General features: G+C 37.9%; 1 protein-coding gene across 9 annotated transcripts in view; it reads left to right on the forward strand.

The window, feature by feature from the left end:
* Mpdz (multiple PDZ domain crumbs cell polarity complex component) overlaps positions 1-17,007 on the forward strand; it is a 152,036-nt gene extending 135,029 nt beyond the window's left edge. For all 9 annotated transcript variants that reach the window (XM_027400212.2, XM_027400216.2, XM_027400219.2 and 6 more), the window contains 12 exons: positions 1,785-1,930; positions 2,554-2,637; positions 2,811-3,004; positions 5,231-5,378; positions 7,688-7,774; positions 9,002-9,092; positions 9,975-10,018; positions 10,731-10,853; positions 12,005-12,109; positions 12,686-12,798; positions 13,699-13,822; positions 15,704-17,007. In XM_027400212.2, the coding sequence (XP_027256013.1) occupies positions 1,785-1,930; positions 2,554-2,637; positions 2,811-3,004; positions 5,231-5,378; positions 7,688-7,774; positions 9,002-9,092; positions 9,975-10,018; positions 10,731-10,853; positions 12,005-12,109; positions 12,686-12,798; positions 13,699-13,822; positions 15,704-15,850 (1,406 nt within the window). In that variant the 3' untranslated portion in view covers positions 15,851-17,007. The remainder of the gene's footprint in view (positions 1-1,784; positions 1,931-2,553; positions 2,638-2,810; positions 3,005-5,230; positions 5,379-7,687; positions 7,775-9,001; positions 9,093-9,974; positions 10,019-10,730; positions 10,854-12,004; positions 12,110-12,685; positions 12,799-13,698; positions 13,823-15,703) is intronic.
* Positions 17,008-18,266: the final 1,259 nt, after the last annotated feature.

The following is an 18,266-nucleotide window of genomic DNA, read 5'->3' on the forward strand; positions in this document are numbered from 1 at the left end:
GGAAGCCACTGTGGTACCTGCTATCCTCCCTAAACCAAGAGAGTTGTCTTTCTTCACACTCAAGTTTTTGCTAAGGGAACATGCAATTACAGGCATTCATGTAGAGAATCATACATGTCATTTTGTAACTTCTCCTGGTGAAATGTCTCAGTTTCCTGATACATGAGGTGCATACATAATGATCCTGTTTCACAGCTAGGATTAATACTGGCCACTATTACACTAAAGCTTAAAGTGCTGGCTGTTGCTGTGTACGTGATAGATTCAGGTTGGGAGCTCAGGGAAATAGAAAGCTCATGTCAGATGAGATACTGAGGGGTGAGACTTTCTTGTATCACTAAACTCACAATTTAGTATTTGGAGCAAATTTTTAATGGTGGCATGTGCCTTCAGTCCCGGCACTCAGGAGGCAGAGGTAGGCAGATTTCTGAGTTCCAGTTCAGCCTAGTATACAGATCCAGTTCCAGGACAGCCAGAGATGTACAGAGAAACCTTGTCTCAAAACAAAACAAAACAAAACTTGCTTTTTTAAAAGAGAATGTTCATGGATAATAAAATAATAGACAACTCTAAAATCTCCAAAGCATCATCTAGAAATGATTTGAACATTAACATTTCTATGGAAGGTGGGCAAGGGAGACATATTCTTGACCCATAATACAAACTGAAATATTCCACTCATGTAGAAGTTTGTTAAGCAAAACAGACCTGAAGCATTTGTAATACACCTATTCAACGTCTTAATGAAAGACTCTGATAGCAATAATCCTGTGTTAAAAGGGCTGGGAAATTCATTGAAATAACCATTAATACTTCAATGAAGATTTTCTCATTTAATGTTAGATCCTAAATAGAATTGCATATAGAATATGAAACACTCAATGAAAACTTAGCATAAATGAAGATACCATACACATGTTTGTACCATTTCGGGAGGAAGAACATAGTCTTCTTCTGATTTTCTGGAAAGAGAACATCTTGTCTACATCACACACTGCTCAACAAGAGTGGCTCTCCTAACCCCACTCTTTCCTGTGTGATAAAAAGTTTGTCTTGTGCACACTCAGAAAACAAGGCATGTGATTGTACCCCTTGTTTTTCACACTGTGTCCTTGTCTAATTCAGAAAGTTATGCAGCAGGATTTAATGTAGAAAGCATAAAAATACGTGAGACCCAAGAAGAAAGATGAGAAATGAATAAAGTGAATATTTTGCGTGTGTGTGTGTGTGTGTGTGTGTGTGTGTGTGTGTGTGTAAGTATGCTCAGAACTGATTACATCAGAAGAGATGCTTCTAGATACCAAGAAAAAGAGAACATTGTCAAACCATGGTGCAGCACCATGACCAGAATTAATGGTGAGCTTCATTCATCTGAGTGTGCTTGTGAGTCTGTGCAGGCCAGCTCAGCTCTGAGTGTGAAGAATGCATCTTCCACAAGAAGAAGTTTGTCTCTGGTGAAGTATAGGAGAGGCTCAACCCAGCTCTCACTTTGCTTTCTTTCATATTCTGTCCTCTTTACCTGCAGCAACTTAAAAAATTACAAAATAACATTAAAAATTACAAGTAATTTTATGCCTACCCCCCAGTTTAGTGATAATGAATTAGTCACACTACTTTGATATTTTAAATACAAAATGGTTAAAATGTTCAAGATGGATTTGAAGTTGCCTTTTCCCTAATCTCTTTCCTTTCTCCATCCTCATAGGTAACGTGTGCTGAATTTGACATTAGTTCTTGCTGAGTAGTTTGTATGTATGGCTAATCCATTCTAAACTCATTTTTAGATACAAGCAGGTCATCAACCCCAGCAGTCTTTGCTTCTGACCCTGCCACCTGTCCCATTATCCCTGGATGTGAAACAACCATTGAGATTTCCAAAGGGCAAACAGGACTGGGCCTGAGTATTGTTGGCGGGTCAGACACACTGCTGGTAAGTACTCTACCCAGTTCAGAGGCACTCAGGTGGTCCATGAGACCATAAGGCAGCGATTTGTCACTACTGTTAAATGTGATGTACAGGTGGAAAAAATATCTATCACTGGTAATAGAAACTAGGATTATGACTTTGCTGAAGCCAACACTGACTTAAATAGACTGTCTTCCATATAAAATTTCAGAGTGTTTGTATCACTTCATTGGTCCTTGGCATTGTTTAACTTCCTTTTTACTTATACTCAGGTTATCTCAGCCCCATATTGAGAAGAATGTGAAATATTTTATATACAATTTGTACATTTCAAAATACTTTAAAAGCTTTCCATCTGTAGATCATAATGATGTTATATCTCATTATATGAGTATATGCTTTATAAATTTTATGAATTTTATCTTGAAATTTCTCTTATCATCAGAAAAAAGTATATACTTCTTCCAACCTTTTAACAAAAATTATGTCATTAGATGTTTTCTTACAGTATGTTGCATGGCTCACATATGGACCCATGTACTTGCCCTTTTAGCTATATACAAAGTGCAGTGTCCTTGGATTCCTGTATTTCCAGCATTCCTAGAGAGAATGGATAACACGTGGGTATGCTATGTTTTGGCCTCTAGGGTGCTATTATTATCCATGAAGTTTATGAAGAGGGGGCAGCATGCAAAGATGGAAGACTGTGGGCTGGAGACCAGATTTTAGAGGTACAAATGCTATTTTTAACCTAGAGTAAAAAGCAAAGGACATGGGTGATGGGCTTGTCCTTCCTTCTTTCTCTCCCCTCTTCCTCTTGGCTCTCTTCTTTCTTCTTCCTCTTTCCTCCCTTCCTCCACTCACCTCACCTAGCTCCTCACCACCACTGTCCTGCCTCATACAGGTGAATGGTATTGACTTGAGAAAGGCTACACACGATGAAGCAATCAATGTCCTGAGGCAGACGCCACAAAGAGTACGGCTGACGCTCTATCGAGATGAGGCCCCATACAAAGAAGAGGATGTGTGTGATACCTTCACCATTGATCTGCAAAAGAGGCCAGGCAAAGGCCTTGGCTTGAGTATTGTTGGCAAGAGGTGTGTTGAAGAGAACAAACCCGGGCCCTTTTGAAACCGATTATAGCTTTAAACAAATTTATCAATGACTTATGTTCTGTTGCTGTAGACATTGTAAGTCAGTGTATTGGAGGGTTATATAGTCTTCAGCAAAGGTCATTTGGTATGAAATGTCTGCTGTGTGCCAAAAGGTATATTACATGCTGAGGAGAAGTTAAGCAAGAAACAATTCTTGACCTCAGAAAATTTCTTCCTCCAGGGTTACTGTGCCTGGGAACACTAAAGGTGACTCATTTGCTGGGTTCATTTCCCAGCACCCATACTGGGAGGCTCACAGCTGTCTATAACAGCTCCAGGCGATATAAGACCCTCTTCTCATCTCCCCTGGTACTCACACACAAGTAACACACACACACACACACACACACACACACACACACACACACACACACACACACACACAAACACACACACACACACACACACACACACACACAACACACACACACACACACACACACACACACACAACACACACACACACACACACACACACACACACACACACACACACACATGCACGCACACATCCACATGTGCACATGCGCGCACATACACAGTAAAACCAATAATACAAATTAAAGAATTAAAATCTTAAAAAATCATGCTCTGATGAATGAAACTCTTGTAGCAAGTGAATTTATCAAGAGTCCCAGAGGCACATTGGGGGAGCTAGAAATGGAAATGTGAAAGGGACCAATGGAGTTCCCGATTTAAGAGAGAGGTTGGGTAAAAGGTTCAAGAAAAGAAGATAGCTGTTATGTTAAAGGAGACAGAGGGTAGATAGTCTAGGGACAAGGGTCATCGTGAAAGGCATGTGCCACCAGCAGAGGACTGAAAGCATAAATCAGGACTTCAGAAAAGATTAGTGAGTACACTTAAATTCAGTTCTTTATTATTAAAATACATACATAACTAAAAAGATTATTGGTATGTAATTTATATTAACCAATGTTTATAGAAGTCATATTAACCACTAGTGAATTTCATAAACATTTCTTCCTTGTTTATTAGAAGACCATCAGGGTGAGAATCTATTGAATAGTTAAGCAGATAAATCAGGACTCAGGATTAGCTTCTGTGTAGGCTGCAGTAGCCCCGAGTTTCCACCAGCTGTCCTTAGTCCGTACAAACCACCTTATCAGAGCAGCCTTCTAGCGAGGCACCACCTATGAATTGTGCTTATCTAGTCTGCAGCCACACTTCTGTATTAGAATTAAAAGGATACGTTTACCAGTTTGTTTTTGCAGAGAAAATTGAATACCTAACTTCTTTTTTAATGCATAGAGAAAGTGCATGGTGTTGCTTGAATCTCAATAGGAGTATGTCTGGGAAAAGTGGGCTGTTTGGGGGATACAGCACCAGTAGTCTCATTCTTGAAAAATCATTTCAGCTACAAGGCTGCTGTGGTCTGTTAGGTAAGCAGAACACTATACAAAGTTCTGGCAATAAAACCTAACTAGACTATCTAGTCCTAACATCCTATTTAAAAATGAGAAAATCCATGGTTAGAATGGAATGATTTTATGATTAGATGGTATATTTGAAGTCTTCTTGTGCAATTCAGTTTTTATTGTACAATCCTGTTTACTTTTATATCTTAATGGAAAACCCTAAGGTTTGTTTTCAGTTGTGTGCATCAATAAGATTAATGTTTGTTAGGTTTGTGCAAATCTATATATAAAGTTAAATCTATTATATGTAATAACCTAAATACATCATAGTAATGTGGTTAAACTTTGAGAAACAGTTTCAGTTTGTAGTATGTATCTGTTTTTTATTTTCAGTAATGTTAATGACATTGATGATAATCTCAACATGCTCACATGTCTACAGAACAGTGTTCTTATAAAACTTCAGTGTGGTGTGGAAAAAGCAGGCACTCAGTACCCAGCCACTGTTTCCTCAATGTTGTTTTACCATCTTCTAGGTGTGTGACCCATAAAATAAGAATTGTACTTACTTGTTCAGAGTACATGACTGATGAAGACTAGATATGCCCCGAGAGATACTTTCAATCTATGAAATACCCTTTTGAGATTGTAATTGCTGTAATTGCTCATATGCTGGCAAAGCTACCCCAATCTTAAAGATAGACATAATTTTCACTTAGAATAACTACTTTTGATTAAATAAGCATGACAGCTGAAAACCAGTCTTAATGCTGAAATCCACTGTTGCTTGCAGAAATGACACTGGGGTGTTTGTATCAGATATTGTCAAAGGAGGCATTGCAGATGCTGATGGGAGATTGATGCAGGGGGACCAGATTTTAATGGTGAATGGAGAAGATGTCCGGAATGCCACCCAGGAAGCAGTTGCTGCCCTATTAAAGGTATAAATCAAGTAACAAACATAATTTTGTATAGTAATTATCTGTGTTATTAGTCATCTCAGATAAAACAGTAAAATTGTTATCATTTAATATATTGTTGTGTATTTGCCTAATAACTTTGTTAGAATTCATGACACAGATACCTTAAAAAAATAGCAAACTTTAAAGTGCATATTTAAAACAGAATATTCAGACAGAAAAAGGTTTTTTTGTTTTTTTGGTTTTTTTTTTTTTTTTTTTTTTTTTTTTGGTTTTTCAAGACAGGGTTTCTCTGTATAGCTTTAGAGCCTATCCTGGCACTCGCTCTGTAGACCAGACTGGCCTTGAACTCACAGAGATCTGCCTGCCTCTGCCTCCCAAGTGCTGGGATTAAAGGTGTGCACCACCAATGCCTGGCCAAAAGTTTTGACATCTGTTCTTCCATGTTTCTTTCTAGATTTATTCTTACAATTTAGGATGTATTAAGAGACCACCAGGGCCTCCCACAGCATCATAGGGGGTCATGTTTTCTGGCTTTTCTTTTTCAGCCTCTTCGTGAACCCTGTCTAGGCAGAGCAGAATTGGTATTTAGTCTTGTGATGTCAGTTAGAAGAATTTCAGTCTGTTTCACACAGGGAATATGTAGCCCAGTTCCCATAGGACTCAATACTGTTGCTCTATTTTAAAGATATTGTCAAACTCTCCTCCAATATGTCATCATTCTCTGAAGGGAGTTTAATACAGACTGACCCAATGCACCAACACTAGGAATTACTGTGACAGTGACAAGGCCCAATGGCACTTAGAGCTTTAATGCATCTTACACTGTGAAACAGATTTCCTCAGAAGAAAGCTCTTCCTGGGGAACGGTTCTCTGTTGGAAGGTGGAGTCATCCTGAAAATGAGCTGTAAAGTGCAGAACAGTCATTCAAAAACAACTTGTGTGAGGTAGAATTTCCCTGTTAGTAAATAGTCCAGTTTCATGAGGAGATTGTATTTTAAGTGACTTGTTGTTTACTGCATTTTTCTTTGCCTGCTATATTTTTCTCCTGAAGTTGAATTCAGCATTCACTTGATAACACTATTATTGCTTATTCCACACATCTGGGTCTGAGTGTACATGAGCCTGTATGCTGTATGTGTGTCAGCTCTGTAGCTGTTAGGGCAACTGGGCACGTGCTGTCATGGGAATCTCTCAGGCTGGACTCCCAGAGGCCTTTTCCAGGTGAAGCTCCTCCACCTTTAACCTCTGTGGTTTGGGTAGGAACTGGCACTGCATTAATTAATGGAACACACATTACACCTATTGTTTATTAAAGTCATCAAAACAAAGTTGTCAGAATTGTTTCTTTTTGTGGATGCAAGGGATTGGTATTTGAAACAGGGTCTTACTCTGTAGCTTAACCTGGTCTGGGACTCATGCTTAGCTAGTAACCAGAATTATTTAAGGAAGTATAGCTTCCTTTTGGAGATAAATTAGGAACATTTGTTAGCTCCATAAGATGGACAGATCTTACAGAAAGAGAGAGGAGGAGAAGGTCACATTGAGATCATTTAAATGAGTTAAGTCATTCAAGCTAGCCATTTTAAAAACAGTCAGGCAATATATACAATGAGAGCCATAAACATTTATATGTTGTATATTTGGCTTGCTCTAGCTTGTTGCTGTTTTGTCTAATTCTTTATTTTAAAAGAGACAATCTTAAATGTACAAATAATGTATGTACATAAATTTTATTGAACTATTTTTGCAATGTTAAAAAAATTGACTCTAAAAGCCCTAGATCTTGCACACCTCCTTGCGCCATTTGCATTATTTTTAGACTACATTGCATTTCTTACCTAGTGTCAGCTTGTAATATTACATTTGTAGAAGTGTTTTTCTAAGTATTATAGAGTAGGTCTGCTCAACTCCCATGCATCAGGGAAATTTGGCTCAATTATTTGAGTACCTTCTCTATTAAGGGAAATGTAAATTGTGCAGGTAGTGATTTGAGAGCTTTAGTTTGTATTTCAAATCCTGAGTTTCCCTGGTTCATTTGCCCTTTTTATGGTCTTAGTATTCATGAGAAATTACTTAATTCTCAATTTGTGTTTGTCTTGGTAGGAATGAGCTCCATGTAAATTGTGGAACACTGAGATGGACAACACAGCTACTGTATTATTATTATTATTATGAGTTTAAATGTTTAGAAAGTGTTTTTCGCAAAGAATTGGCTTACCCTGTCTATGGAAGTCACAAAAGGAAGATGCTTTTAGTTTTAGACCATGTTTTTCCAAAGATGATTGTAGAAGTTTGTTTTTACATTTTCATAACCTGTCTCCCTTAGTGTTCCCTAGGCACAGTAACCCTGGAAGTTGGAAGAATCAAAGCTGGTCCTTTCCACTCAGAGAGGAGGCCTTCTCAAAGTAGCCAGGTGGGTAGATGTGGGGTTTATGAACAAAACCAGTCCACGTGTGAAGAGGAACTCAGAGATGTCCCCACAGTCTGCCCAGCCTTACAGACACAGGTCCAGCCCTCCAGGAATGTGGAACTGGGTGTAGAGTTTGACAGTGATGAGTAAGAGAAACATGGCCAGTAGGGCTACTGGATCTTGAGGGCTCTTAGCAATATAGAGGGATTTGTTTCCAGCATTTCTCTTCCAGCATCTCAGAGTTAGCTGCTTAATCAGTGTAGGCAGATCCAGTCAAGGGTGACATACTTTTGAAGATACTGTTGAACAAATATCAATCAATATTCATCTGGAAAATTCCAGGTAAGTGATTGTAAACCATCTTTTATAGAAGTATAATATTAATATAACTTGATTCATGGACTAGGGAGATAGTGTGTGCTGAGTTAGCAAGAGGACTTAAGTTAAATCTGCAGAACTTGTTTTTTGTAGTGCTTTTGATCCCAGTTCTGTGTTGGTAAATGCAGCTTGTTTACTAACCTGCCAGCTTAACCACACTGGCAAGCTCCAGGTCCCAGTGAGAAACTCTGGCTCAGAAAGCAAGGTACCTAAGGCAGACCTGTGCCCTCTACTCAGGCACACTTATATGCACATGTAGGTCCCCAGAGTGCGTGCACAAACACACATACACATACACACACACACACACACACACACACACACACACACACACACACACACACGAATATGCATACACACAAAAATATAATAAATGAATAATTTGATTCTTGGCAAGCTTTTCTCTGCAGTATTATCTTCTGATGACAGAATCTCATTTTCATGAGTCTGTTCATGATGAGCATTTACCAACTTCCTTAATTACTGCCATTAGGTTCCAGCTCACTGGTCCTTGTTACATAGTTTTAAGCCCTAGCTGTTGTGTGGTTGTTTAAATTCAAAGAGAGTTAAGTCTTGAAATAGATTATGAAAGACCAGTAAAATTTTAGTTGAAATTTAGGTTGAAATCAACTCCCAACTATCCTTTCATCTTCAACTATTTGTATCATTATTCCTTCCACAGAAAAAGGACTCCAATAACTACGCTTAAATTGCCCTTAAATTACCAAATACAACTGTTGTTTAACAGTGTTTCTCATTAGATGAGATAAACAAGTGGAATTGTGAAATATTTTGTACTTAGGGGAATTACAATTTCCCAAAACTGTCTGTAATAATTGCTGTATATTTTAGGTGAGTGACAGTAGCCTGTCATCCTTCACTCTTCCACTTTCTGGAATAAATGCATCTGAATCACTGGAAAGTAACTCGAAGAAGAATGCACGTAAGACTGGCTTAACATTTTATGCATGAAGCCTACTGCTCTGAATTTTGGCTACTGATACCGATTTTTTTTTTTTAGTTGTTTACCACTGAGCCCATTTCCTCCCCAAACCATCTCATATCCTAATGTAGATCTAAAACATGCACTGGCCAAAATCCTGAGCAAATGAAGGCATGCCCTGTGGCAGTTTTTCCCACTTATGTTTGCTTTACAAATTATAGATGCATTATTATCAAGATTCTGTAATTTTTCTTACCATGCAGAGTAGTGTATTTGATTTTGTTCCTTTTCTGTGTTGAATGTAACTCCAGTAAATCAGAAAATACCACTAAGCAAAGCCTTATTTTTTTCATTAAGATTACAAAAATTTTGAAAAGAATTGACACAATCCTCCTGTGTTTTAATTACATAAAACCATGGCGCAGAGAATTTTTGGCTTGATGCATTGGTTGAGAGTTTTTCAAATTGAAGAAACTCGCCATATGGCAGTCTCTATTTGCAATGTGACTAATATTCTAGAAATTTAGACACTTAGTGCATAGATTTTTTTAACTCATCCATAACTCTTCCTCTCAGCTGTGTGAGTAACTTTATATCCAAAGTATAGTCTGGGCTTGATTCAGTCAGAGTAGACTGTACAGTTACAGAATCAAAGCCAAAACAAGGGGAGGGGGTGAGATAGAATGGCAAGTACACTTTTCCACCTGGGGAAATAGAGTTCCACATGAACTGGATTTAATCGTGTGTACTGCTGATGACCAACTGCACCCTTTTGAAAAAAGATAGCCATGCAGTGCCATCCAACTTCATGCGTTGGCTAAAATGGTAAGAAGCCGAAAAATGTTTTAACAATCATATTTTTGTCTGCTTCTGCCTTTACAGTAGCATCTGAAATTCAGGGATTAAGAACAGTTGAAATAAAAAAGGTAATGTGCTGTCTTCCAAGGCAATTAATTTGTATTTTCTTGTTGAATGTTTTACAGTGCCCATCTGAAAAATGTGTGTGTTGTAAGTAGTGGAAATAATACAATTCAATCATTGCCAAATTTCTTATGTATGATAATAAAAAGTCCTTATTTATATTTTCTATACTGTCAAAAGATATTATCATTCTGCCCCTACACAAAATAATTCTTTGCCTCTCACTTCTTGTGCTGATGAATATGCTTTTATTTAGAATATATTAGGATATATGGCCCACTAACCACATGTAAGAGAGAATCTAAGGTCATGATTTGCTGATGCTTATTGCAGTCTCTTCAAAATCAGATGCCGCCCTAGTATATGCTTCATGTTCACTGAAGGCCTGTGCACGACCCAGAGCTTTGGGGACAGTGCATGTGCTCCAGGCCTTGCAGTAGAAAGTGTTAGGCCCACGTTCAACATCGGGACCTGCGCACTGTAGTCTTCTTGCTTCCTGAGTTTTCCTGCCTTTTACCAAACTTGACTTGATTTAGTATATGGTGATTACTTTACTTTCCAGACAGACACATTCCTAAAGCTCTTGTGTCAAAGGAAGTATTTTCCACACTCATACCTGGAAGATCCTAACTGACAATAGAATATTATGTGCCAGAGAACAAACAAAAGGTCAGTTTAAAGTACTACTTTGACCAAACTCTATCTGTTCCATGGCAGGGACCTTCGGACTCGCTGGGAATCAGCATTGCTGGAGGAGTGGGCAGCCCACTTGGTGATGTTCCTATATTTATTGCAATGATGCATCCAAACGGTGTTGCAGCTCAAACCCAGAAACTCCGAGTACGTTTTCCTACTCACCATAATGGCCCTGGCAAATCTAGCAGCCTTTTCCAGGTTTTCAATCCAGCCACCTGTGGCCAGGGTTTAGATCTGCTTTCAAATTGTTAGCGGAGCTTTGGTTGAGCTTACTGTAAGTGGAAGATAAAAAAAAAATAACAAAAGGGGAACATGATGTTGTCAGGTGCAATTTCTGTCAGGCAATTACAACTGTGGAAAACATTAAAAAGAAAACAAAATGTGTTCAGTGCACAGGTACAGAGGGAACCGTCCTTTATATGTCTTCTTTGTTTAAATGTTGACTGGACCATACCAAATTGAAAATATTGTTTATTTCATTTTATTAAAAAGTTTAATGCTAATATGATTTAAAATACTGTAGAACATACAAATTTTCTTCAAGGTTAACAGATGGCCCCAGTGTAGAGCAGTGCAGAAGCCTCTCCTGAGCCAGCACACCCTCCTTCGACAGCATGGTCTCTAAAGGAAAATCTCTTATGCCTGAGATGTACACTGGGTTTCCAGAAGAATCTTCTCATAGTTAAATAACTTCAAGTTTGGGAGTGAATAGGTCAGCACTTCTAAATTTATGATGGACACTGAGAAACTAATTATACCTTAGTGCCATAGAGTCAATGAACATCCTATAAACACAGCAAGTGAACACTTTAAACTGGGCCATAGGACTCTTGTAAGTGCCCAGCTCTGCCCTGTGAAATAGCCAAGTAAGCATGCTGTCTTCCAACCAAATCTTATTAACTGAGGTGGGCAGTGTGCCAGATTGGCTCTGCTGCCCTTAGTTTGCCAGCCTTTGACTTACGGTCTCATCTAACACTCACGGTGATGATGCCCAGAGAAAAATCTGGCTTCCAAATAACACTGATTCTTTATGGTTTTAATAAGAAGTAATACCTTACTCAGGAAAAGTAGGTCCAGGGAAGAGTGACTCTTTTCTCATCACTCTCCCTCCTCTAGAACTATCAAATTCATCTGTCCTGCATCTCTTTTTAGAGTTGATTCTTAGACTTGAGTTAGTGTTCTCCTTGGTTATATTTCACTGGTGGGTGGCAACTTAGGTGTGCTGTGAGTGGTAGAGAGGAAAGCCTGTGCTAGCCTGTCAGCCCTGCTCTGCATGGTGACTGTTTGTCTTGCAGGTTGGGGATAGGATTGTTACCATCTGTGGCACATCCACGGAAGGGATGACTCATACCCAAGCAGTTAACTTGATGAAAAATGCCCCTGGCTCCATTGAAATGCAGGTAAGGCTTTTATCCCCAGCACCGTTCAGAATATAGGTAGCCTGAGGACACAGGAGCTCTGGTGCTAAGTAAAAATGATTCAGTCTCCTGCTAATGATTTTATTTAATATATCCCTTGAATGTCAGTGATTAAAATGAGAGCTCCAAGAAAGCATTATGAAACATGTTCTGTAACATTTCATCCCAGTGCCTTCATTATTTTACATTTTATGTCTAAAGGGAAAAATACAGGGGCCTTAGCAACCAATGATTAATTGTTAGAATTTTGTGTGCTCTGTGAGTGACGTGTCTTCTAAAGATCTTTGAAAAATAATTGCACATGAAGTCATGATTTATAAACATCAAAGAAAATTAGAGAATTTAATTTAGGAAATTTTTACTATCTGGACAGTTAAAGAGGTGTCTGGGCAATGTGAAATTCCTTTCTATTTAATAATATTTTAATCATTTCTTTGATTAAGTAGGCAATAAAATACTCATTTTAAACCACATTTGTTTTTTTGGAGAGAAGTCTTTTGGAGTCTCTCAAGCTACATGAACATATGTTCTTCTCTTTTCACTTTTCACAACACACAGGTGGTTGCTGGGGGAGATGTGAGTGTGGTCACAGGTCATCAGCAAGAGCTTGCCAACCCGTGTCTTGCTTTCACTGGGCTAACATCAAGCAGTATATTTCCGGATGACTTAGGGTGAGCACATACGTTATCAGTGGTACATCATTTGTTGTTTTCAAATCAAATGCTCCAGACAAATGCAGTGTCTTTCCCATGTTCTAACACTCACACAGAGATAACATAATGGGAGAAGTAGAAGGTGCCAATGCTTTAATTGTCAGCTAGTCAAAGATGAGTACACTATAAACAGCTGCCTGGTCTGAGATGGAGAGATGACAGTTACCTAGTCAGAGATGAGTAGATGACAGACAGTTACCTAGTGAGAGATGGGTAGATTAGAGAGTTACCTTGTCAGAGCTAGGTAGATTACAAACAGTTATTTAGTCAGAGCTGGGTAGATTACAAACAGTTATTTAGTCAGAGATGGGTAGATTACACACAGTTACCTGGTCAGAGATGGGTAGATTATAGACAGCAGTTCACCCTACCACACTTCCTGAGTTTTCAGTTTTGATTTTTTTTGAGAGGACATCTTACTCTTATTGATTGAACTATTGATTGAAAATGTTTAATGTATTGGAAAACAACACTAAATGTAAAAGTGCTAGAAAAGAGGAAGAGTAAAGAGAAGCACATTTGAATTTTCAAACTATTTGCTGCTGCCCTTGCATTGCTCACAATTGATTTTCCTCTCTCAAGTTGAGACCAGTGTTTCTAACTCTACAATATGGCCCTCTAAACTTTCACCCTTTCCTCTCCCAATAAATGAAAAAAGAATGAGAATTTCTGTTCCATGAGAACAGGCAATAAATACCATCTTTCTTGTCAATAACATCAATTACAGAAGAAGCATGCTAGCTGTAGTTTGAGTCAGGTAATGCACAAGGCACAGAGTAAGGGTGTATGTGTGTCTGTGTGTCTGTGTGTCTGTGTGGGTTTGGTCTTGAGCCTCATTTCTCCTTCCCTTTTCTGTAGACCTCCACAGTGTAAGACTATAACACTAGACCGAGGACCAGATGGCTTAGGCTTCAGCATTGTAGGAGGATATGGCAGCCCTCATGGAGACTTACCAATTTATGTGAAAACAGTATTTGCAAAGGTAAGCTTTCAAGTTTTAACCATTCTGTTCCCTTCTAGACATTAATTAATACTGGTCAGCAGCTGGCTTATTAGTTTATGGCCTGAGGTGATGCCAAATGGTTAACATTGACATTTTCTTTCTAAATTCCCTACAGAAACAGGTCATTAAATATTTTTGTCCGATTTGAAGTTTAGTTATGTTTAGAGAAAAATAAGCTCGAGTTGAAACTCCATGGAAACTCAACAATATACATAAAATAATTAAGCCTATCCTTTTCATTTGAAAGCAAGTTGTACATGATGATCTTTTGAAAATGGACTTTCATAATATACCTACTGCCAAGGACTGGCATGTTTTCCTCTGTGTTCTTTTGTAGTTGTGAAATATAAATTAGGTACACAAAAATATAGAAAATGCATACCACATTATAACTAGGGTGTATATAAGTTTAATTGAAAAGAAAAACGTATTTTAAATTCAAGGAGTGGTAAGGAGACCTGTTATCAATGATAAAGCATGATTTGCAATCAAGGGATTCAATTACTTTTGAAAAGAAAGCTCTGTATATATTTGTAGTCATCTACTAAACTATCTTAAGACTGTTTACAATAACAATAAAGAGACTATAATTTTGATGAAGTCATTAAAATAATGGAAACACATAATGATTGATATTGTGTTGTTAAGACCCATTTTCAAAGACTACAAAATTGAACAATGTTTCCTGCAAAAGGAAACCAGGAATCTCACATTTTACAGTGTAAAAGAACAAAATGAATGTCAGGCCTGTAAAGATCTCATCTGGGCTCTTTAAGTGTTGTGGTCCTTTAGTTTATGGAAGTTTAGTTCTATTATTTTAGAAAAATACTACTATTTTCAGCCAGTTTAAAGTGCTGTTCTTGTGACAAGCTAGCTGTAGGCTTAATTTGTGAGATTTCTAAAAAGTTATTGGTATATCCAAAAATACAGCCAGCATTTGCCAGTGAATAGAAGCACCATGCAATCCTTTTCCTCGGCCTAGGAACGATTTATTTAAGGCATGCTAGTTAGAACATATTTTAAGAATTTCATCATTATACACTCCTCATTAACTTTTCCATATTTTTAATCTTATATTTAATTGCATAATTATCTTCTATATGCATGCCTTAAGATGGGGTTCTTTTTTAAATAGGATGTCTGTGTTTAATCATAATTATTTAGGGCCTGTAGAAATAGGAGGATGTCTCTACCCTAACAGTAAGAACCAAGACAGCTAGAGCACTGTTTCTTTCCAAAGCTTAGGAAAAATTACAAGTAGCAGTGGTTGGGGGGCTCCTGTCTGGGGTCTGTTCTGAGGATGGAATTCGAGGCCTCATTCATCTTGGACAAGTACTACACAAGCAGTGTCTTCCCCAGCCCTGGAATGACTTTTAAATCATCACTTTGCCTTACCCTGCTCAGGTCAGCCTCCATGTGAGCTTTCTGTTCCTGGAATTCTACGGATTCTGGAGTCTTTAGCTTTGTTTTCTGAAAGCTGCTTTTCTTATTCACTGATCTTTTGTCATTCTGTAGGTCTTCTTTATGGATAGAAAACCCTCATTTCTATGAAATCGCTCCTGCTAGGCAAATGCCCAAATATTCTTTATTAATTTTAGTTGCTACCAACTGCTGTGCTAAACAGCCAAAAAAGCATCCAGCTACTCTGTTGACTGCTAAATTCACTCCCAGATTGGAATCTCAGTGTTAAAACCATTTTGGAGAAAGGCCTCTTTTGTGTGTGTTCATCATTCTTAATGGTATGGGGTGCCTGGAGCAATATGTGTGTACATGCAGAGCAATTTGCATTCTTGTTCAGCTCTTTTCTTTGTGTGAAGCTGAATTCTTTCACAAGTAAACAAGCCTGCTTTATAATTGCAGGGAGCAGCCGCAGAAGACGGGCGTCTAAAAAGGGGCGATCAGATCATTGCTGTCAACGGGCAGAGTCTAGAAGGAGTAACCCATGAAGAAGCTGTTGCCATCCTTAAGCGGACAAAAGGCACTGTCACCCTTGTGGTTCTCTCCTGAACAGGTTGCCAGAGCTGAACCAGCCCAGCCACTTGCTCACCTGCTGTAACAGAGTGGAACTCTCCCTGTGGACTCCCTATGCTGTGTTCATTGGGGGAAACTGCGGTCAGGAGAAAAACATTTAGTGATTTGTTACTGACAACTTAGCAACATTTTTCCTTCCCCCTTGCATTTCATGGTCCTAAACTCAAAGAGAAGGAATATAGGCGTAGTAGGTAAACCTCATTTTTATTTTGAAGACATCTAACAATTTATAGTTGTGTGGACAAAATTATTATTGGCTCATCTTGGTAATATGGAAACAAAATAACTTAAAGCTAGCCAAGAGAAATGGCTTCAGAAAATTAGGATTTAAAAAAAAAGTAAAAATTTACAAAAAGAAGACAATCCTGAGTTTTAGAAAATTGTCCCAATCTGGCAGTCTCCCACCCCCCAAAAAATGTACACAGTAATCTTGAACAGTCTATTTTAAAATTGTGAACACTGTAGCATACTGGATCTTCTTACCTGTAATATATATTTTTCTGCTAGCATGGTTTAGCAGTCTTACTAAGCTTTAAAAAGAAATCGTGTTTAATGCATATCTTGGTGTTCATTTTCAGTTTTTGACCTGCTATGTTTTCACGTTGTTATAACTAAAATAATGCTGTTACCCTGTGTTGGCTACAGTTCTTCAGGAAAACAACCATCCAGCCATGGAAGACATAGGAAGGAGCCCCGAACTTTCTAGTGCTGATTTAACATACTGACACAACACTGAAAATATGTTAGTGTACTGTGCTATTGTTTTTCCATTAGTATTAATCTTAATGACAGAGAAAAAGGCAGTGCGTTAGTAATTATTTTGGTTGTACACCATTAATAAATTGACAGAAAAATTAAGGGGGTTAACATAACTTCATTGCTGTGTATTAACATCTTATAATACAATAGTTTAAGACTAAAGGAAACAGATGGAGCTGTTTACTGAGACAACTGGTGAGGAATTATCATGTGTTCAATCCCATTTTAGAGCGTGAAACTCCTACATTAGAATATATAAAGTCACTTTAAATATTATCTATATTTGTAACAGGAGTAGTGTACAGATATTTTATTATAGCATTCTTGTGTAAATGTAAAGTGAATAAATAAGTTTCTGTGGTGCACAACAAAAAGTAGATGCTTTCTTTGTTCTTTATATTAGGGGAAAGCTTTATTATTCAAGATTTACTGTTTTAAATTACTGAGTCTCACTGTAGATGCAATTGGAAGAACTCTGAACAACATCCTCAATGTTTTGTTTCCACTGTGTTTTCTAACCCCAGAGATTCAAAGGCTGCTCATGATCTGAGGAAGATGACTTAGAGAAGTTTTCTGCTATTATTTTTCATGGGTGCTATGTATGCAGTAATTATTGTACAGATTGTAAACTGCTATAATGCATCGAATGGAAATTATCTTACTGAACAAGCAAAATCTGGATGGAGAAGAGAGCAAGAAAGCTTTGTTTGTGGATTCTGTCTCAAGTTGGCTAATGAGAGTGTATTCTTTCCTATTGGTTTTTTATATAAAATGATAACTTGTTGAAAAGATTTGGGTTATTTTTTCAAATATAAGAAAGTATTTTTATAAAACATCCTATGAGTTTAGTTGTCCATTCAAAACTCAAAATGAATGAAACAAAGTGCAGATTGCAACAAATATTCAGCCAGTTCTTGTCAAACTGAGGTGGTTGGTTAGCAAAATCCATCTTTTTTATGCTGATAACTTATAGGCTTTCGGTCATCTTTTAATGACCCTATGTCATGAAGGTATGGCTGAATTCTTGCATAGTATACTCTGGATGCTGAAGTTAGCCACTTCTACAACTTTGAAGTCAAAAGGATTTTAATAGGGGATAGTAGTGTCAGTACTGGGAAAAAGTCAATCAAACTGATGTTTGAGACAATATATAGAAGTACTGTCCCCCAGCCCCACCCCCAGAAAAGAAACAGGCAGGTATGTGTCCTCACTTAATGTTGTCCTAAGTATCCATATCTACCTGAATCTCAAAATTTAAACGTTTTGTGGTTAAGGCCAAGCTATATTAGAATGTGTCCTGTCCTGTGATGTGACAACTCAACCACATGGCAGAAGATGGCCACATGAAGAAGGAAGCAAGGACATCGGCCAAGGCACAGTTGGGACCACCACCTATAGAAGTGAAGCCCTTTAAGGGGACATCTTGATTTCAAGTTCCTTACCTGCAGAAGTGTAAGAAAATAAACTTAACATTGCTTTAAGCCACCAGTTGGCAGGACTTTATAAAGGAATTCCTGGATAATTAATAATGTAGTTTTACATCTCGAACTACTATGTATTTGTCTAACAAAAGAGATTCTGAGCTGCAAATTAACAAACATGAGGAAGAGAGATGGGAGATGAAATTGGAAAG

Source organism: Cricetulus griseus, chromosome 2 (assembly GCF_003668045.3).
Source record: "Cricetulus griseus strain 17A/GY chromosome 2, alternate assembly CriGri-PICRH-1.0, whole genome shotgun sequence".
In the NCBI taxonomy this organism is placed as follows: domain Eukaryota; kingdom Metazoa; phylum Chordata; class Mammalia; order Rodentia; family Cricetidae; genus Cricetulus; species Cricetulus griseus.